Source organism: Chiloscyllium punctatum, chromosome 4 (genome assembly GCF_047496795.1).
Source record: "Chiloscyllium punctatum isolate Juve2018m chromosome 4, sChiPun1.3, whole genome shotgun sequence".
In the NCBI taxonomy this organism is placed as follows: Eukaryota; Metazoa; Chordata; class Chondrichthyes; order Orectolobiformes; family Hemiscylliidae; genus Chiloscyllium; species Chiloscyllium punctatum.
The window spans coordinates 44,026,380-44,049,233 of NC_092742.1; the positions used below are offsets into that span (position 1 = coordinate 44,026,380).

The following is a 22,854-nucleotide window of genomic DNA, read 5'->3' on the forward strand; positions in this document are numbered from 1 at the left end:
GAATGGGAAAAATCATATCCAGCTCATTTCACAACACAGTACAATAATTTAATTGCACACAGCAAAGTCACTCTTGTGACTATTCCTGATTTTAATTCATTCACCTTCTGGCAGTCATAATTCTTTTATTCATTCACAGGATGTGGGTGTTGTTGCCTGGGCCAGCATTTAGTGCCCAGCCCTAATTGTTCAGAGGACAGTTAAGAGTCAATCCATTACTGTGGTCTGAAGTCCCATGTAAGCCAGACCAGGTAATGACAAGAGTTTCCTTCTCTAATGAATATTAGTGAGCCAGTTGAGGGTTTTTTCCCCAACAATCAGCATCAGTTTCATGATTATCAATAGACTCTTTTTCCAGATTTTTATTGAATTCAAATTCCACCATTGCAGGATTCGAACCCAGGTCCCCACAGCATTATCTGGTTTTCTGGATTAATAGTCTACTGATAGGCTTCTAATGGCCTTAAACTCTGGAATTCTCTTGCTATGCTTCCAATTTTTCAACATCTCTCTCTCCTCCTTTATGCATTTATTAACAGATACATCTTTGATCTAGTTCATTTAATACACCTTCTGCAACTTCATATTTAGTAATGTTCATATCTACTATTTTGGGATGTTTTACTCCATATGCCCTGGAAATGCAAGAAGATTTTATTGCTCTTGAAAGATTGAACTCTCAGTTCCTCATATTCATAAAATTTGATTCTAAAAATAATTCTGTATTATAATTTATTGGAATATGTTATTTTTGAGAACAACATGACATATAATCTTGAACTGGACTAGCCACATAAATAATGGCCTCAAGAGTGGGTCAGAGGATGGGAATCCTAAAGCATGTAACTCACTTTCTGGCTCTTCAAAGCCTTCTATCATCTATAAGCACAAGCCGGGAGTGTGATGGAATGCTCCTCACTTGTCTAGATGAGTTCAGGTCAAACAATACTCAAGAAGCTTCACACTACCCAAGAATAAGCAACTTGATGGATTGGCACCCCACCCACAAACATTCACTCTCTTCATTACCAATGGCCTGTAGTATCAGGGTGTTCTATTTACAAAAGGCACTACAGAAATTCACCAAGGCTCCTTACATAGCACCTTTCAAATACACAATCACTACCTCTAGAAGGACTAGGGTAGTGTATACCAGTGTAAAAACAATGACTGCAGATGCTGAAAATCAAATACTGGATTAGTGGTGCTGGAAGAGCACAGCAGTTCAGGCAGCATCCAACGAGCAGCGAAATCAACGTTTCGGGCAAAAGCCCTTCGTACCAGTCACCACCCTGACTTGGAAATATATCGCTATTCCTTCAATGTTCTTAGGTCAAGATCCAGAAACTCCCTAATGCATTGTGAGTGTACCTACACCAAAATGAGCGCACCAGTTCCAGAACGCAACCCATCACCACCTTCCCAAGAGCAACTAGGGATTGGCAATAAATGCTGGCATAGGCAGTGCCACCCACGTCTCATAAATGAATAAGAAAATGACAGTCAACAGTTATAGTCATCAAGTCATAGAGATGTACACCTTCGGTCCAACTCATTCATGCCAACCAGATATCCCAACCCATCTAGTCCCACCTGCCAGCACCCTACCCATATTCCTCCAAACCCTTCCTATTCATATACCCATCCAGATGCCTTTTAAATGTTGGAATTGTACCAGCCTCAACCACATCCTCTAGCAGCTCATTCCATACATGCACCACCCTCTGTGTGAAAAAGTTGTCTCTTACGTATCTTTTATATCTTTCCCCACTCACCCTAAAACTATGCCCTCTAGTTCTGGACTCCCTCCCCACCCCCAGGGGAAAGACTTTGTCTATTTACCCTATCCATGTCCCTCATGATTTTATAAACCTCAATAGGGTCACCCCTCAGCCTCCGACATGCCGGGAAAACAGCCCCAGCCTATTCAACTTCTCTCTGTAGCTCAAATCCTCCAACCCTGGCAACACCCTTGTAAATCTTTTCTGAACCCTTTCAAGTTAGTAATAGAATCAGAATTAAATGAGACATTTTCATATTTCACGCTATTAGATTTGATGAAGATATGGTATCGATGTACTTTGAAACTATGATTCTCAAACAGGGGTCTGGAAAGACTTGCTGGGGGGGGGTGGGGGTCTGTAAATTAATGTAAAAATAACAAGGAAGCAGTTTTGCTACAAGGTGGAGATAGGAGCCAGCTACAGCAATCATCTCTACCAAGTATAAAGAGACTTGCAGTGAGAACTCTCTCTGACATCCGTATGTTAGTAAAGGTACCTGGTTTCTCATGAACATTATCAAAACATCTTTTACATATGGCACCTTCACATTATGAACATTATAATTTAGATGGAAGGTATGTGATTACCAATTTATTTCAAAACATGAACTACTGGAAAAGGAAAATCTAATTAACTGTTAATTTTTTAAATCCAGGCTCTGATGTATAAACTAGACATCAAACACGTTAATATGTGGGGAGTTCTCTGGCTGAATTGCTGAATAAAAAAAGACTAAAGCAGAACCAGAAATCTTTTTAAAACCTGGTCCAGAACTCCAGGATTTCAGCAAATCCAATTGAACACAATAATAAAGAACGCTTTCATGAAATGGATCTCCTATTTTTCATTTTACTTTCATTTCATCTTCATTTTCATTCTGCCTGTTCTCCATTTCATCATTGTTCTGGCTGGTTCAATTGCTCTTCGTCTTCTACCAGCTTTCTATTGGCTCCCGTGTTTCCCAGTTCACCAACCAACCCAGTACATTGCTGTCATTACTATGAGATTACAATAGCTACAGCTGCTAGTGCTGCTCTTTCTAAATCTTAACATGAGTCAAGAGACCATATCATAATAAACTAGCTTTCCATGCATTGCTGAATTTGAGAGACTACTAACAGGATCCACCACGAGGTTATAGCTTGTTTTGAATGTTTAATTTATAACAGTGAGGGATTATTAAAACACAGTAATCTAGAAAAATGACATTAAACAGGTTCAATTGTGATGAAATGTGATCAATTTTAAAGATGGCATTTTGGATTTTGAACATGTTTTGCAGATATAACAAATTTGTTTGAAATCCAGTTGATCTTGATCTTGTATGAATTGCATTACAGTGTGCCACCTGGTGTGTACCTTTTAAAGTACAACTGAACCTTCCCACTTCAGTAACTTAATTTATCTTATTTGAAACAACATGGATGTCTATTTTATAAACTTTGGGTTTTAACACAGAATCTTCCTATCCATTTGCATTTGCTCTGCATTTGCTCAATGCTGACCCAGTCCCCTCTATAACATAATTGTTGGCAATCAATTCAAAGATTTCCAATTAAATTCAGCACATGCATGCATACACTGTTGCACTTAAGTATTTTTTATGGCATAGGACCAAGTTGACAGCTAACTCTGCAGTAAAGGAGACATTTAACAGTTCTAGCTCCACTGAGGATTTGGTTAATCTAATTCTAGTGCTATAATAGTTTGTGAGATGCTATTTACCTGGAAATACTTCTGGGCATTCCACAATCAACAAGCCATCTCTATAGATCATGGTGATTGGTACATGGAACATTTCTACTAACTATAATTAATTTGAAATTCTGTATCACCTGCATTCTAACATGAACATAAACAATTTTGCATTGATGTACCTTGTTTTAATAAGGTTTGAAAGATTTGTTGAGAAATCAGTTACCATTGTCATATCACAACTTTTACAAGTTTCTGCCTTTTCAGTAATGCTACAAGGATCTCTTTGTTGGCAACAATTTTCAAAACAGAGAGTCAAAAATACTGTGGTAACATCTTAAAATAGAAATAACAACTTATTTGTCTACTAAAAGCAAAATGTGTTTTGTGTTTGTGTCTGTATTGAAGCTCTTCTCTAAAAACATAATCTAGAAATAATGTAAACCTTTAAATAAGCTAATAAAAAATTACAAAGGCTAACATAAAACAGATGTGCAATTTTTTTTGAAAAACCTAGAAAATAAGATCCACAAGTATTAAAATTATTGAAAGTTTTTTGTTGTTTTGGATAATTATTAAGACTTTTCATGTGAAGCAGATCCAAGGCAGTAAGCAGCAGAGCATATTGAGTCCACTAATCAATGAAGGGTTTAAAAGCGACCGTGACATTCAGTGCATAGCTTCTCTCCTAGTCATCTTCCACACAATACTCCACACAGCTGTCTCATCTTCCCCAATTCCTTTCAGAACTTCCCACGTTTCAGAGTGCAAAATTCATTACGTTGTACTGATTCTGCTCAATTCTTCTCTAATGGCTAAAATACAATGAGAGGTGATGTCAGTAGGAATAGGAATCTAACATTTTACTATTCAAATATTATAGACAATGAATTAATAGCTGGAATTAACATTCAGTATAGTTTAGCAGCTGAATGATTACAGAGAGGCACCCATACATTCTGTATGAAATCTATTCCACAAGACCAAGGCTGAATTTTGAGAAAAGTTAAAAGAAAGTTTACAGGGCAAACTACAAAAATCTAAACATAGTTAAGATTCCTGTCATTTGAATTAACCAAAATAAATACTGTAAAAGCCAATTTGGTTCAATTCTCCGCTGTTCCACTGAGCGGCAGTGGTGACCTACCAGAGTTCGGTTTTTATAAAACTATGGAGCTGGCAATTTAGTTACAGGAGGCCCCTGATTTATGAACACCTGACGTACAAATGCTCGTACTGATGAACGCGATCCCATACAGGCAACTTAAAGACTCGACATATGAACATTTCCTTATGAACAGCTGTTTTCCGTTGTCCTGCATTGAGTTCCCTCCTGGGGACAAATCGACTTGTGAACGGCCTCCAGAACAGAAATCGTTCGCAATCCGGAGACTGCCCATCCTAAGATATAGTTACAGTGCAAAGTTTTCATTTAAACTATGTATTTTAGATCCCTATTGAGGAACAGCCAAACATTTAATATCCAGTAATAGAATTTTAGATACATTTTGTAAATGATGGCAATTTAGATTAAGTTAAATCGAGTTTGGAGGGCTAACTAATTACAAGGGACCATCAAAACATCTTAAAGAAATAGAACACATTGGAGAATCCAGTCCCTCAAACATGTTGGTATTTCACTGTTTATCACAGTCAGCAAGAAAATAGTGCCTACCATCAATAATTTCTTCCTTCACCTTGTGGAGCTCCTTGACGACTTCCTCCAGTATTTCCTGTTGAGTTTAAATTATAAAAAATGCAAGCTGGTTTGTACAAGGTCTGGAAGGATAACTCTGTACATTTTAACTGAGCAGTTCAAAGTAAGATTTGTTATTACTTTGAAGATTAACAATGCAAACTACTTTATAGGAAACATTTAATATTTGATAGCCTCTCCAGTTCAGACATACCGACTTCAATCGATCAAAATCTAAGGCATCTGTGACCACGTCATTACTGGTGCCGCTTCCCGGCTTCAGCCTATAGGGCAGGGAATAAAAAAATAAATTAAGCTTGGGTTCTAGTAATAGTCACATCTGAAGTACTGAAAGTCTATGCAGCAGCAGGAGGCACCAGATTAGCATTCTTAAAGGGAAGGCAAGACAAGGCAGTTTTATTATCTAGTTCTTCTTGAAACTAATATTTACATTTCATTGGCCTGATGTCCTGTGGCATTGTGTACATTTTAGACTAATCTGGGACTGTAGGGGTCCTCTTTACACACAATCTTTCCATGTGCCCTGTAAAAAGTGTGACTGGAAATCTGTTCCCCCATGCCACCCAACTTTAAAAGCCAGAAGTATAAATGCTATAATTTAATGCTCCATCTGTTCAACGTGTACATTTTGGTTTGAAAACATTTCCCATCAGCAAAGGGGAGTTATATAAATAGGGCAAGAAGGCTCTAAGGAGAAAAAAAAATCTGAAAATGGTAAATGTATCAAAGATGTTGAAAGTATTTTGTATCAGCACAACACTTATTTGTTTGTATCCCGTAATTAGTCCTGGTGATATTTTTACTTAAAGTAGGCACTAGCTTCCTGACTGCAGTCAGATAATTGCCATTCTGTTCATTTAGTATCCTGGGTTTCAGAGTACTCAATAATTGATAGATCATATTTCCATTTTAAATTCTCATGGTCATGGTTATAGTGAAATCTGTCTATGTGCACTTGATATACTATGATAATGTTCTGAAGGAGCAATAGTGGTGGGAAGGAGGCCACAATTACAGTGTCACAAGTTTACCATTGGCAGTTTCCATCATAAATTTGGAAGTGAAATTGATTTCAGAAATATAATATTAAAAATCAGAATGTTGCAGTTTATCATAGGTACTGAATTATGTTAAGGCAGCCCAATCCAGTTAATTCCACCATCTAACTTGGATTACAATTACTCTTCTTCCATCTGTAATGCCATGGGCAATCAATGAGTATAAGATTATATCAGGAGTTTTGCTGTACATTGGATTACATCTGAAAACAGCCCTTCTCATTTTAAAATATTAAATTGTTAAACTTGCTCCTAATTCAATTCAGTTTGGAAGCACTAGGAAGCAGTGTGGCTCAACTCTTCTTGCAATATTATCTATTTGTGGATAAATGCCTCACTTCCCAGGTGAGTGATTTAAATTGGAACTGTGTTTCTGGTAATGAGAAAAGCTACCCGCCTAGTGGCAAATATTACTGGGTTATTTCAGCATCGACAATGTGCAACAAACTAAACATAATGGCGTTTAGTTCTGCTGGTCACAGTGACAGCAAATAATGCACAGCTTCACATTGCCAAGTTGTATAGCAGATGTACATTACTGACAAGAAAGTGAAACAATCTTTAGTAGGAGCATCATAAAAGGTGGAATGGAAAGCTCAAAAATAACTGGGGAAGCTAATTAATTCATAACAAAGGAGATATCTCTGTTGTACAGATATACTGATGCTTTTGGAAATTAATCAAATACTATTTGGAACTAGGGTCTTAGAGAAGTGATGACAGGGATAACTTGGGTCCTAAAGCTCCTCAGAAGTGTTAAAAGTTCAGGAAAAATCAATTGGACAATGATAGCGAAACATCTAGAGTTATTGCTTAACATGCTGATCAATGAGATCTTAGAATCATGGAATTTTTACAGTGCAGAAAGAAGCCATTCAGCCCAATAAGTCTGCACTGGCCCTCTGAACAGCATCCCACTCAGACGCACCCTATCCCTGTAACCCTGCATTTACCACCTAATCCACCTAGGCTGCACACCGCTGGACACTTTGGAGAAAGTAGCATGGCCAATCCACCCACGCTGCTCATCTTTTGACTATGGAAGGAACCAGAGCATCCACCGGAAACTCTCACAGAAACAGGGACAACACAAAAATTCCACGCAGACAGTTGCCTGAGGCTGAAATTGAACCAGTCGCTGGCTATGTGAGGCAGCAGTGCTAATCATTTAGCTACCGTGCCATCCATCAAAAAAACTTCTGATTGCCAAACTTATTCAAAGGAAATGGAATTGTTTTATTGTGATGCAGATGTTTAATTGTTGCACAGATTATTTTGAAGGTACAATTGTGTAGCCTGCATTTGGAACCGCACAGGTGAAATATGAATTAGCAAAATTCAAGAGATTTGTTCACTATCTGATCACATCACTATAGGTAAGCTGAATAGAGATTGAGAGACCAAGAGGGGTCTTCTTGGGTTCCTACAGCTGCACATGTGCTCCTGCTATTTTCAATGGGACCTGGTATTTTAAATGCATATTAATTATTTAAGTTTGTAAACTTTTAAGCTAAACTTCAATTCTGAACAGGTTTCTCAATCTATATGACCAGGTCATAATCTTCAAGTTGGACACACACATGAAATAGCACATTGACGAACATTGCGTTGTCATGGAAGAACAAGGTGAAGCAAGCTGTTTAACAATGCAGTAGGTGCCAGTTTATAGTTCTGGATATCCAGTCTGCAGTTGACAAGGAGATGCGCATCCACGAATGGATAAGCTAAAAAGGATTAAAAACTGTTTCTTTCATTTGTACCTAGAAGATGAAAGATGAGACTGCACAACATTCTTAGCTTCAGGACTCTTCGTCATAAATGCATTTCTAAAACAATAGAATGGAATTAGAAAAAATGAATTCAATATTCTTCAAAAGTTAAAATGCAAAAAATATTATGTTCTTGAATTTAAAACACCTTTTGTGTACAAATGAACTTCAAGGTAAGTGACTACAAGAAGCAAAATATGAAGTCACTACCTGATGGCATGCCTTAGCTTTTCAGGCAATGTGGGCACCCTAACTGCTCAATCACTGAAACTCATCAGTACAGGAAATCACTCCAGTTAGCACAAACGCATCAATTGCATTGCTGAAATATTAAGGCCAGAAAAAAACAGAAACAACACCTTAAAATATTTTGTTGTAACTAATAAGTAAAAATATAATAAAGCTTTGTCAATACTCACTGTAAATTGGCTTTGGTAAAATTTGAATGCTCAAAATATTTGTTAATGCTCAAAATATTGGTTAACCCTTTCAGAAGTACAAACCTTCAGTGGCTTGTTAACTTAATTGCAAGTTTAATCCATAAGTATTTATTTTACTAAATCTTCATCTGCATTGCTTTGTTGTAATATGCTTCTAATAGCAGGACATTTATTGTTAGTCTGACACTGAATAATTGTCGATAAACCCACACCTTTTGTGCATATTCCACTGTAAACTATCCAATAAAGTAATTATATTTATGAATCCCCTCAGTTTACAGGAAGATATCACTTGTTGTACAGTTGGAATCAAACAAACAAACATTTATATTTGCTGCAACAATCTGCTCATACTCAACATGTCTCAATTATTAGTTGAGGATGTACAAGTAAGGATAGCTATTATGTCTTCCTAAAAGCCAGCTCATCTTTTTTCTGCATTCATGGGACGCGAGAATCATTGACTTGGTCAGTATTGATTGCACATTCTCAAATATCCAGGCAAAGGTGGTGGCGAACAGCCTTCTTGAACCACCACAATACACCCACAGCATTAACAAGCAGGATGTTGATTAAGCCGGATGCTTTCTCCTGACTGGTGTCAAAGTTCTTGAGTGTTGTTAGAGTTGCACTCATTCAGGCAAGTAAGCTGTTTTACATCACACTCTTCACATGTACCTTGTATAAGGTGCAGAAGTCAGGATGTAAGTTACTCACTACCGAATTCCTAGCCTCTGATCTGCTCTTGGAGTTACAGTATTTATGTGATTGGTTCATCTCAGCTTCTGATCAATGGTAACCGCACCCCACCACACCCCTCCCCAATGCCTTAGGTTTATAGTGGTGGATTCAGTGGTCGCAATGGCCAATGGTTAGATTGTCTCTTGTTGGAGATGGTCATCGCTTGGGATTTGTGTAGTGTGAATGTTACTTGCCACTTATCAGCCCAAATCTGGATTTAGTCCATTTCTTATTGTACATGGGCACAGACTGCTTCAGTATCTGTGGAGTCACAAATAGTGCTGAACATTGTGCAATCATTGGTGTCCAGCCCCACTTCTGACCTTACAGTGGAAGGAAGGTCATTGATGAAGCTACTGAAAATGATTGAGTCTTGGACACTAGCCTTGGACAATCTTTAGAAGATTGAGGGGAGATCTAATAGAAATTTACAAGATAGTTCATAGCTTAGAATGGGTGGATGCTGGGAAATTGTTTCCATCAGGCGGGGATACTAGGACCCGTGGGCACAGTCTTTGAATTAGAAGGGGTCAATTTAGAATGGAAATGAGGAGACATTTCTATAGCCAGAGAGTGGTGGGCCTGTGGAATTCATTGCCATGAAACACAGTGGAGACTAGGACATTAAATGTCTTCAAGGCAGAGATTGATAAATTCTTAATCTTGGCAAGGAATTAAGGGCTACGGGGAGAGTGCGGGTAAGTGGCACTGAAATGCCCATCAGCCATGATTGAATGGCGGAGTGGACTCGATGGGCCAAATGGCCTTACCTCCACTCCTATTTCTTATGGTCTTACCCTGAGGAACTCCTGCAATGATGTCCTGAAGCTGAGATGACTGACCTCCAATAACTGCAACAATATTCCTTTGCACCAGCCAAGCAGTGGAAAGATTGTCCCCCTTTCCTTCTGAGTCCTGTTTTGTTCAGGCTCCTGGTTGCCACTTCTGGTCAAATGTTGCCTTTGTATCAAGTGCAGTCACTCTTGATACCCTTTCTCAGTTCCTATACTTGGACCAAAGCTGTAATGAGATCAGGAGCTGAGTAGCCATTGTAGAACCCAAACTGTGCATTACTCAGCAGGTTCTTGGTAAGCAAGTACTGCTTGATAGCATTGTTAACAACCCTCTTCATCACCTTGCTTGGTGATTAAAAGTAGACAGATGGAGTGGTAATTGACTGGGTTGGATTTGTCTTGCTTCTTGTGCATAAGACATGTTTGGGCAATTTTCCACATTGTTGGGTAGATGCCAGTGTTGTAGCTGTGTTTAAACGGGTTGGCTCGAAGTGCAGCTAGGTCTGGAGCAGAAATCTTAAGTACTATTCCGGGAATGTTGTCAGTGCCCAGCACCTGATGTCACATGGAGTGAACTGAATTGGTTTAAGGCTGGCATCCATGTTGGACAGGACATCTGAAGAAAGTTGAGATGGATCACCCACTTGGCACTTTTGGCTAAAGATTGTTGCAAATACTTGTCCTTTGCACTGATGTGTTGGACTGCTTCATCATTGAAGATGGTTTATTTGTGGAGACTCCTTCTCCTGTAATTAGGTTAATTATCTCCCATCATTTATGACTGGATGTGGCAGAGCTTAGGTCTGATCAGTTTGTTGTGGAATTGCTCAGTTCTGTCTATTTCATTTTGATTATGCTGTTTGGCACACATAATCCTGTATTGTACCTTCTCCAGAACAACATCTCATTTTTATGTATGCCTGGTGCTGTTCCTGGAATGCCCTCTTGCACTCTCTATTGAACCAGGTAGAACCTCTAGCTTGATGGTAATGGTAATGTGGGGTTATACTCAGTCATGAGATTATGGATTGTGTTTGAATACAGCTTTGCTGTTGCTGATTGCCACAGTACCTCAGGGATGCCTAGTCTTGAGTCACTGCATCCAAAATAAATCTATCCCATTCGACATAGTGATAGTGCCACACAACACAACAGAAGGTACCCTCAATGCGAAAGTGGGACTTCACCTCCAGAAGGACTGTGCAATGGTCATTCTCACAAATACTGTTACGGAAAGGCAGGCAAATTGGTGAGGAAGACATCAAGTAAATTATTCCCCCTTGTTGGTTTCCTCACCACAAGCTGTAGACCCAGTCAAGCAGCTATGTCCTTTCAGAATTAACCATTTCAATCAGTGGTGCTATTATCAAGTCACTCCTGGTGATGAATGTTGAGAGGTGCTGAGGGGAGGCAGTAGGTGATAATCAGTAGGATATTTCCTTTGTCCATGTTTGATATGATGCCATGAGACTTCACAGGGTCTGGAGTCAATGTTGTAGATTCCCGGGCAATTCCTTTCTGATTGTATATCACTGCACTGCCACCCCTGGTGGAGGAATGATGATGATGATGGTGATTGGGACATTGTCTTTCTGGTATAAGAATGACAACATCAAGGATGACTTGAATAGTCTGTGAGACAGTTCTTCCATATTTTGCATAAGGCTTCAAAGGAGGACCTTGCATTAAAGAGAAATCAACACTTCTGTAGATTTGGAGTTAAAATTGGCCAGACCAGGGGAGGTTGGCAGATTTTCTAGAATTTTCTTTGCTACAATTGACACTGGTTTTGCAGTCATCATTAGACTAGCGTTTGATTCCAGATTTATTAATTGAATTTAAACCCATATTCCTAGAGCATTAGCCTGGGTCTTTTATTACTAGTCCAATTACAATATCATTACACCAATGCTCACACCAGTCACCCTCTTGTCCAATTAAATGTCTCCCTTCTCCAAAAATGATACTGGAGAGGGTAGTATGTTTTGCTTCGAGCTAATGTACGAGATCCCTTTCAATTTCCAGAAAGGCAATTGATCTATTAACTTGGTCCATTTCTCTACACACAGATACTGTCTGACCTGCTAAGTAATTCCAGCACTTCTTGAATTTATTACATTGATGCATGGATCTGACACATTAAAGTAAGATTAACATTAATGTGGGGCACAGTTACCTCAGTTGCCTAAATGGCTAGCATGTGGTTCAGATTAACACCAATAGTGTGGTTCAATTTCCATTTCAACTGAAGTAGGCTTGGGACCTGTCTCCTCTCCTTACCCCTGAGGGTGGAAGGCATTGCTCAGTACACAGCATGGCATTAAAACCAAAAATACACTCTAGCTACGGTGTCACCACACAGGCACTAATTGCAGACCCCACTTTGTCTGTGGCTCACCTGTAAATGATGCAACACTGTTGCCTCTGGTGACTCTCAGGTCCACTTATACAGTTGACAATACAGTAGACTCCAAATATAAAACATAGATTTTAAAAAACTCTGAAAAAGCAAACTTGACACTGAAGCCTGACAAGATGCTTTGTCATTCAGCGTCATCCTCAAACCTTCTGCAGATGTTAGAGAATATCTCGCAGTCAAAAAAAGAATTGGGAATAGCTGAGATAGACTCCACACTATCCAGAACCCCAGGCTTCAAGAAGCAGTCCCAAAATATAAAGAAGACATGAGACATAAGAATAGTTACCAGTGATCATCCAGTTGTTGATGAGTTAACTGATGGTGCAGAAAGTGGAACAACAGCAATTGTTCTATTTTAATGGAAAGTATTTCTTGCTCATAATTGTAAGTGATAACATTCAGAACTCTCCTCAAATGTGGTTTTACACATTATGGTGAAGGATACCAACAATGACAAAAGAGAATGAATATGAATGTTTTACACAATACTGTATTATCAGGCATTTGCAGGAAAGATGCACAGATAGTGTACAGACAGTTCCTGATGTGCAATATCATAATTATATCCAATAAGCTGTACCCCACAACCACAGAAAATGTACAGAAATAAGATCAATCATGAATGCTGTTACCTTTGGCATGATACTTGTTTGAAACACTTAATAAATAAAGAAGAATGTGTGTTTATACATCACCTTTCATGATGTTAGGATGTCTCATAGTGTTTTACAATCAATTAAGCACTGTTGAAGTATAATCACCGTACGTTGTGGGGAAACACAGTCATCAAATTTCACACAGCAAAATGTTAGAAAAATTAATTTTGTAATAACTAGATAATCATTTCTCGTGACATTGGTTGAAAGATAAATACTGGCCATGACATAAGGAGAGCCATTCTACTGTTCTTTAACTAGCGAGATGGTAATTACAATGTTCAACTGAGAGGGCAGATGCGTCATGTTAAAGGCAGCATAGCCCATGGTGCAGTGCTACATTGAAGTGTCAATCTAGATTATCTGCTGAAGCCTCGGCAGTGGGACTGGAACCTCGAACTTCTGACTCGGGGTGAGTGCTAGCCAAGGCTGACACTAAGTCTAATTACTAGGATCACTAAGCTGACCTCATTCTCAAATGTCAGATTGTGAGCACTTAACACACCTTCTTAAAACTACAAAGCAGATCCACAATGCCAAACATGAGTGAACCTCATGTATCAATCCATGGGTCAGCTGTCAAACAGAATTTAATCTGCATTATTTTTAGTCCACCCAAGCTCAGGGGAGAATACTATTTCACATCAGTATGCTGTCTGCCTTTATTTTCTGGAAGGTCAAAGGGCAATGTTTTTACCCACTGTGCCAACACATCCCAAAATAACTTGAGAGTGAATTCAGACAGCTTGCCAGGCGCAATTAACATAATTTCATAAATGTTAGGTAGCCCCTCTGGATATTTTTCCAAAAAACTGACACACAGAATATAGCTTGGTTGTCACCATTTAGCAAAATCTGATAAATAAGCATTTTATTAAAAACCTGCTTTCAAAGTGTCAAATTTATATTCATCCTTTAACTGCTCACCTTGAGAGAGTTCCTGTCTTTTCGGTGGAATTGGCCCTTTCCCATGGCTTTTTACCAGTATCTGTTGAGAAATATTTAACAACATAACCTCCTTATTTCAAGAATGTTAATTTGTTGTAAATTTCTCAACAAAAAGACAAATTACTGGACAATTGTGTATTTTGCTGGAAGGGACTGGACCTGACATTATGCAGAACTGCTGCACTAAATGTTCTTTGTTTGTGTTAGGGAGCTGCTTTCCTGCTGATAATCTCCAATACTGCCAGATTTGTACCATTTGGTAACAGTAGGACAGCTGCCTTTCAGGCTATTGTGCACATAAGTGCTGATCTAGCTCAAGTGTGGAATTGGTATTGTGGCAGATACAAAAGAAATGATCTCTACCTGAAAACAATCTACTAGAGCTCCAATTTCAGTTTCATATACAGGGTATACCCAGAACTTCTACTGATTAAATCAGTGTTCAACCCTATTTATGGAGAACTGTCCCATTGTGTTCATGGAATTGTGACCCCAAACCCGGCTTCAGTCTAAAAGAAATGTGGATATGTGAACAAGACTTTTATAATCCTCTGTAAAAATGTGTCAAGCTGCACTTTTTGTTAGGTATAATTTTAACATCTATTTCTTTGTACCATTTAATATTATTTCAGTATAGAGTAACAAACATTCACCACTTAAAAGTACATTATAGCTTTGAGCAATTGCATCCACATCCCATGAAAGAATAAAAAAAAGGGGCATCACAGTTAACCCAATTTGGTCTTAAGCATACCCAACTGTATGCTTATTTTAGCAATGATCACTGGACAATGATCAGGAGTGGAAAATTCCAGTGATTTATTATCTGCTCTAATGCAGGGAAACTGAAGTGATATAGCACCATTCTAATTGTTGCCATTGTTGAGATGGGCTTATTCAGTGCAGGGGAGAATCAAATTGAACGTTTTGCTACAATTTAGTCATTGGCCACTAGAGGTACTTTCTTTCTTTATTAAACCACTCCTGAAACTTGCCTTTACGACAGATGGTACTAGATTATGATTAAGATCATGTCATGGATTGTACGATTTCGAGAGCCCACAATAACACCAAAGTACAAATAATTCCACAAGAAAATGGAATTGTAGGTAAATGGGGACACTGAAGGAGGCATCTGGTATGCTTGCCTTTATTGGTTAGTGCACTGAGTACAGGAGTTGGGAGATCTTGTTGTGGCTGTACAGAACACTGGTTAGGCCACTTTTGGAATATTGTGTGCAATTCTGGTCTCCATGCTATTAGAAAGAATGTTGGGAAACTTGAAAGAGTTCAAAAAAGATTTACAAGGATGTGCCAGAGTTTGAGGGTTTTAGCTATAGGAAGAGGCTAAATAGGCTGGGGTTGTTTTCCCTGGACCTTTGTGGCTGAGGGATGATGTTATACAGGTTTATAAAACCATGAGGGGCATGGATAGAGTGAGTAGACAAGGTCTTTTCCCCAGGGTGGGAGTGTCCAAAATTAGAGGGCATAGTTTCAAGGTGAGAGGGGAAAAATTTAAAGAGACCTGAGGGGCAACTTTTTCATGCAGAGGGTTGTGCATGTATGGAATGAGATGCCAGAAGAAGTGGTGGAGGCTGGTACAATTTCAACATTTAAAAGGCATCTGGATGGTTTTATGAATAGGAAAGGGTTAGAAGGGTATGAGCCAAATGCTGGCAAATAGGACTAGATTTATTTAGGATATCTGGTCAGCATGGACAGGTTGGACTGAAGGGTCTGATTCCATGCCGTACATTTCTGTAATATCATCAGTTTAATTGTTTCAAAGTTTGTTTTTTTAAAACTGGCCTTCCTTCCAGTAGATCTTGGCTATGCCAAGATAACATATTAATTATTTTGTTGTAATTCAAGGGCAATGCAAAACGCATTCATTTGGAATCAAATGAACAACTAAAATATCTAAATGCTCCCACACACATTTAACCTCACTTAACAGCAAGGTGTGCAGACACTAAAGAATTTGATGCCAATAGAAATACATTTAAAAGGATTACAGCTCTCACTGGGAGATGTACATAATGTTTGAAATATAAATAGCTGCCCATGGAGATTGTGACTCGAGAAAGATTTGTGATCTCATACTTAGAAAACATGCAGAGTTTTGGCATGCCTTGAAGTTAAAGTAGTGCACATCTCAATGAAATGCTTGAAAAGATACTGAAGGGGACAGCAAAAGGCACAGTGGCTTTCTCCCACAAAGGGAAATAGTATTATATTATAAAAAGCACATAGATGAAAATTGTTTTCTAACTGAAATTTAGAGAATGACTCAAAATAATGTTTCTTGATAAACTTACAATGTTTCGGAAAATTGGTCAAGGTGTAGTGGGGAGGAGGAGGAGCAGGTAGGGAAGAGGGCACAGGAGTCCACACTAAACAACACACTAAACTGAATATGTAAAAGTGAATATGGTGTGAAAATAATTAATGTGTCTTCATAAATATTTTCAGAACATAAAGGACTGGTGCAGGAGAGTCTTGCTGTGAGTATATCAAGCAGCAATTTGCAAGGATCTGTATCCCTCTGCTCCCTGACCTTTCATGTATCTGTCTGGACACATCTTAAATGATGCTATTGTGCCCGCCTCTACTACCTCTGCTGGCAATGCATTCCAGGTATCCACCATCTTCTGCATAAGAACTTTCCACGCATATTTCCTTTAAACTTTTCCCCTCTCACATTGAACTCATGACTCCTAATAACTGAGTCCCCCACTTTGGGAAAAAGTTTCTTGCTATCCACCCTGTCTACACTGCTCATGATTTTGTAGACCTCAATCACATACCCTCCAACCTCTGTCTTTCTAATGAAAATAATCCTAATCTATTTAACCTCTCTTCATAGCTAGCAACCTCCATACCAGGCAACATCCTGGTGAATCTCCCCTGTACCCTCTCCAAAGCATCCACATCCTTTTGTTAATGTGATGACCAGAACTGTACACAGTATTCCAAATGTGGCTGAACCAAAGTTCTATACAACTGTAACATGACCTGCCAATTCTTGTACTCAGTACCCCGTCTAATGAAGGAAAGCATGCCGTATGTTTTCTTGACCACTCTACCGACCTGCATTGCCACCTTCAGGGTATAAAGGACCTAAACACCCAGATCTCTCTGTACATCAATTTTCTCCAGTGCTTTCCTATTTAATATATATTTAGCTCTAGAATTGGATCTTCCAAAATGCATCACCGCACATTTGCCCGGATTGAAGGCCATCTGCCATTTCTCCTCCCAACTCTCCAATCTATCTATATTTTGCTCCATTCTCTGACAGTCCCCTTCACTACCTGCTACTCCACTAATCTTGCTGTCATCTGCATGCGGCCTTCTAGGTCATTGTGTGTTGCCTTTTGAATGAATCCAAATTTTGCAACATGCACAAAAAATGCTTTCTTGCTATTCAACCACTTATTGCTGCGAATCTACATTCTCCTACTTAACCAAAATCAAGACGCCCTTAGGGTCACAAATGACTGATACCCATCTAGAGGATCAGCTAAAACTGCAGACCTCCATGCTGCAACCAAATATTCAAGTGCTTTCCTACAAAAAAGAAGTCATAACAAAGTAATTAAAAGGTTAGTTAATTTTAGAATTGACATTTTTTTTCTTTTTTTTAGTTAGTTAGTACATAGTAGTTAGATTTTTACAAAATAATGTGAATTTTGAAGAATGTATAACTGAAGTTTCTTGGATGCGGCCTTATTAGATTACGACTAACATAATGCGGCCTTCCAACACAATAAGTTCCCCATCTCTGACCTATACCGTCCTCTAGATCATTTATGTATATCACAAACAATGGTGTTCCCAGCACGGATCCCTGTTGAACACCACTGGCCACAGTTCTCCATTTTGGAAACTCCCTTCCATTACTACTCTGTCCCCTGCTGCCCAGCCAGCTCTCTACACATCTAGCTAGTACACCCTGGACCCCATGTGACTTCACCTTCTCCATCAGCCAACCATGGGGAACCTTATCAAACACCTTACTGAAGTCCATGTAAATGACATCTACAGCCCTTCCCTCATCAATCAACTTTGTCACTTCCTCAAAGAATTCCGTTAAGTTGGTAAGACCTTCCCTGCACAAAATCATGCTGCCTATCACTGATAAGCCCATTTTCTTCCGAATGTAAATAGATCTTATCTCTCACTACCTTCTCCAACAGCTTCCCCAGCACTTACATCAGGCTCACTGGTCTCTAATTATCTGGATTATCCCTGTTACCCTTCTTAAACAAGGGGACAACATTAGCGATTCTCCAGTCCTCCGGGACCTCACCCATGTTCAAGGATGCTGCAAAGATATCTATTAAGGCCCCAGCTATTGCATCTCTCACTCCCGCCAGTAAGGTGGCATAGATCCCATTCAGGATGGAATGGGATGTACATAGGATGTTGCCTCTGGCTGTGGAAGGGGGAGGCATCTAGGACCAGGGCACACTGTTGAGGATAAGGAGCAAGCCAATTAGGACCGAGATCAAGAGGAATTTTGCAGTCAGATGTTAGTGAATTCTGACCAGATAGCTGTGCCAGCCAGATCCATAGATGTCTACATCTTGTTAACAACAAGGTATTTAGGGATAGTGTGGAATATCAGCTTTGAGGTAAACAGTCAGTTAGTCATCTAGAACAGCAGAGCAGGTGTGAGAGGCTGAATGGCCTATTCCTGTTCTGATGTTTGTGTACTCATAAGACTTGAGCAACTGATAACCTGAGCAACATCAGTGAGATTGACATAAATGAAATAGAAGAGTTAAATGGGAAAGAAAAAAACAGAATCAGAGTTGTAAAGTTCTGTTTTACACAAAGAACAATCATTTATGGAACAGATTTTTAGCAGAATGCTAATAAGAAATTGAGTGGAATATTTTAGAAAATAATTGTATGTCGTAATTAGGGGATTTTTAGGATTTCTCTGGATGGGCATGATTTGGAGGTGCTGGTGTTAGACTGGGGTGTACAAAGTTAAAAATCACACAGCTCCAGGTTATAATCCACAGGTTTATTTGGAAGCACTAGCTTTCGGAGCACTGCTCCTTCATCAGGTGGTTGCAGTGTGATGTAAAAGATGAGAGACCTAAACAACAGGTCTTTTCCAATATATAATTTCAGTTACATCACACTGTAAATTTTTGCTATAAATTCTGTGTATCTTATACTCCACAACTACCTGATGAAGAAACAACGCTCCGAAAGCTAGTGCTTCTAAATAAACCTGTTGGACTATAACCTGGTGTTGTGTGATTTTTAACTCTGGATGGGCAGCTTACGGTGGGCTAAATGGTCTTCCTCATTCATGAGTCTATTTTGATCCCCAACCACAGACCTCAGATGGTCTGAAGAAAAGCACAACCCTGCCCTCCATTACATAAATGGCTATAAATTCAGTTGTGTATCATTCATGTTTTCAGAGCTGCAGGTGATGTTTCAGATTCAAAACTGCATCCATGCTGTGTGCTTTCACTTTTCATGCTGGTAGTACAGGGTGCCCTTTCAGGCAATTTGTCAATGTGGGGCTGATAGCAGGAAAATGCACAGTAGGCACTGTGGCTTTAACAAACACTGATTTGACTTTAACAGTGCCATTTTGAACCTCAATGCTCCAGTTAACTCTTATTCTCACAGAGCACAGCATCTAGTCAGCAGCAAGAGACATCACCACAATGAGAGGACCATCAAGCATTTTCAGATTAGTTGTTGATCAGTTTCTGCTGCTTTGTGTGTGTGTGCTGTTTACACTGCAAACAGAAGTTAGTAAAGTTTACAAAAATGAGGAAGGAATTGATTCTCATTTCAAAGACTGCATTCATGTCAGAACAGCACTTTTAAAAGGGTGAGGAACAGACAAAAGCAACACATAGTGAGGTCAGTGCAGGAAAGAGAGAGAAAGAGAGAGGGAAAGAAAGAGACCCACACTACTAACTGACACAGCAGTGAACCTGCGCAGTTACTGCCTTTGCTGTTTGAATTCATGTATCACTGGACATCGAAGTGCATCCAGGAAAATGAACAAACAGTGAAATTCATAACTAATCTTGGAGGAAATTTGGGAGAGGTCACAGCACAGAAACAGATAAGTGAATATTTTTAAGTTTGCCCTTACAGTAAGTCTGCAGTAGTGAGTATAGTGGATTCTTTCTTGATTGTATGTGATATTGAGATATGTCTCTTGATTAAACTTAAAAATATAAGCCATTAGTATTAACTTAGCCTGGAGCAGTGTTTTGTCGAGGAATAAGACCGTGTTATTTTCTGGGTCTGTAGATTGAAAGGAGCAAAAATAGCCCTTAGTAGAGTGAGATGCTCTTCTTGTCAGATGTGGGAGTTTAGGGAGAGTTTACAGGTTACTGAGGATTTTATCTGCAATAAATGCCGTTGATTGCGGATCCTATCAGATCGAATGGATCAGTTAGAGAGACAGTTAGAGGCCATGAGGAATTTACAAGAGCAAGGGGATGTGATGGATGGCAGTTATAGGGAGGGAGAAAACTCACAGATACAGTCACATTGATGGGTTAACTCCAAGAAAGGTAGGAGAGGGATGCAGGTGGTGCAGGAGCCTTCTGTGGCTATCCCCATTTCAAACAGGTATGCTGTTTTGGAAAACGTAGGGGGTGATGGATTCTCAGGGGAGTGCAGCACGAACAGCCAAGTTTCTGGCATTCAGGTTGGCTTTAATGTAATGAGAGGTATGTCGGGTTCCAAGTTATCGACTGTGTTAGGGGGACTCTCTAGTCTGAGGCACAGACAGACCTTTGTGTGGCCAGCAACGAAAAATCAAAATGGTGTGTTGTCTCCCTGGTGCCAGAATCAAGGATGTCTCAGAGAGGGTGCAGAATGTTCTCCGGGGGAGAGGGACCAGCAGGAAGTTTGGACACATTGGAACAAATTTCATAGGAAGGGAAGAGGATGAGATCCTGAAGGGAGAATATAGAGAGTTAGGCAGGAATTTAAAAAGGAGATCCTCAAGAGTAGTAATATCTGGATTACTCCCGGTGCTGCGAGCTAGTGAGGGCAGGAATAGGAGAATAGAGCAGATGAATGAATGGCTGAGGAGCTGCTGTATGGGAGAAGGATTCACATTTTGGATCATTTGAATCTCTTCTGGGGTAAAAGTGACCTGTACAATAAGGACAGATTGCACCTAAATTGGAAGCGGACTAATATACTGGCAGAGAGATTTGCAAGAACTGCTCAGGAGGATTTAAACTAGTAAAGTGGGGGGTGGGATGCAGGGAGATAGTGAGGAAAGAGATCAATCTGAGACTGGTACAGTTGAGAAAAGAAGTGAGTCAAACAGTCAGGGCAGGCAGGAACAAAACAGAGAACAAGGTAGGACTGATAAATTAAACTGCATTTATTTCAATGCAAGAGGCCTAACAGGGAAGGCAGATCAACTCAGGGCATGGTTAGGAACATGGGACTGGGATACTATAGCAATTACAGAAACATGGCTCAGGGATGGACAGGACTGGCAGCTTAATGTTCCAGGATACAAATGCTACAGGAAGGACAGAAAAGGAGGCAAGAGAGGAGGGGGAGTGACATTTTTGATAAGGGATAGCATTACAGCAATACTTAGGGAGGATATTCCCAGAAATATATCTAGGGAAGTTATTTGGGTGGAACTGAGAAATAAGAAAGGGATGATAACCTTGTTGGGATTGTATTACATCCCCTAATAGTCAGATGGAAATTGAGAAACAAATCTGTAAGCATATCTCAGTTATCTGTAAGAATAATAGGGTGGTTATGGTAGGGGATTTTAACTTTCCAAGCATAGAGTGCCATAATGTTAAGGGTTGAGATGGAGAGGAATTTGTAAGTCTGTACAGGAAAATTTTCTGATTCAGTATGGGGATGGGAAATAAGGCAGGGCAGGTGACTGAGGTGTCAGTGGGGGAGCACTTTGGAGTCAGCGACCGTAATTCTATTAGTTTTAAAAGAGCGATGGAAAAGGAAAGACCAGATCTAAAAGTTGAAGTTCTAAATTGGAGGAAGACTAATTTTGATGGTAAGGAGAATCCAAAGGGTTTTTACAAATACATTAAGGACAAAAGGGTAGCTAGGGAGAGAATAGGGCCCCTCAAAGATCAGCAAGGCAGCCTTCGTGTGGAGCCGTAGGAGACGGGAGATACACGAAACAAGTATTTTACATCAGTATTTACTGTGGAAAAGGACATGGAAGATATAGAGTGTTGAGAAATAGATGGTGACATCTTGAAAAATGTCCATATTACAGGGGAGGAAGTGCTGGATGTCTTGAAACACATAAAAGTGGATAAATCCCCAGAACCCGATCAGGTGTTGTTTCCCTGGTGCCAGGATCAAGGATGTCTCAGAGAGGGTGCAGAATGTTCTCACGGGGGAGAGGGGCCAACAAGAGGTCATTGTCCACATTGGAACCAACGATATAGGAAGGGAAAAGGTTGAGATACTGAGGGGAGATTACAGAGAGTTAGGCAGAAATTTAAAAAGGAGGTCCTCAAGGGTAGTAATATCTGGATTACTCCCAGAGCTACGAGCTAGTGAGGGCAGGAATAGGAAGATAGAGCAGATGAATGCATGCCTGATGAGCTGGTGTAGGGGAGAAGGATTCACATGTTTGGATCACTGGAAGCTCTTTTGGTGTAGAAGTGACCTGTACAAGAAGGATGGATTGCACCTAAATTGGAAAGGGATTAATATACTGGCAGGGAAATTTGCAAGGACTGCTCAGGAGGATTTAAACTAGTAAGGTGAGTCAAACAGTCAGGGCAGGCAGGGACAAGGTAGGACTAATAAATAGACCTGCATTTAT

The 22,854-nt window shown here is 39.6% G+C and overlaps 1 protein-coding gene across 5 annotated transcripts in view; it reads right to left on the bottom strand.

Annotated features, from left to right (window-relative positions):
• Positions 1-3,645: 3,645 nt before the first annotated feature.
• The window catches only part of LOC140476240 (ena/VASP-like protein), a 266,243-nt gene continuing 247,034 nt past the window's right edge, over positions 3,646-22,854 (bottom strand). For 4 of the 5 annotated variants that reach the window (XM_072568522.1, XM_072568521.1, XM_072568525.1 and 1 more), the window contains 5 exons: positions 14,001-14,061; positions 8,015-8,080; positions 5,390-5,459; positions 5,155-5,212; positions 3,646-4,294 (listed from right to left, as the gene is read on the bottom strand). In XM_072568522.1, the coding sequence (XP_072424623.1) occupies positions 4,257-4,294; positions 5,155-5,212; positions 5,390-5,459; positions 8,015-8,080; positions 14,001-14,061 (293 nt within the window). In that variant the 3' untranslated portion in view covers positions 3,646-4,256. The remainder of the gene's footprint in view (positions 4,295-5,154; positions 5,213-5,389; positions 5,460-8,014; positions 8,081-14,000; positions 14,062-22,854) is intronic. The other variant, XM_072568523.1, reaches the window with a different exon arrangement.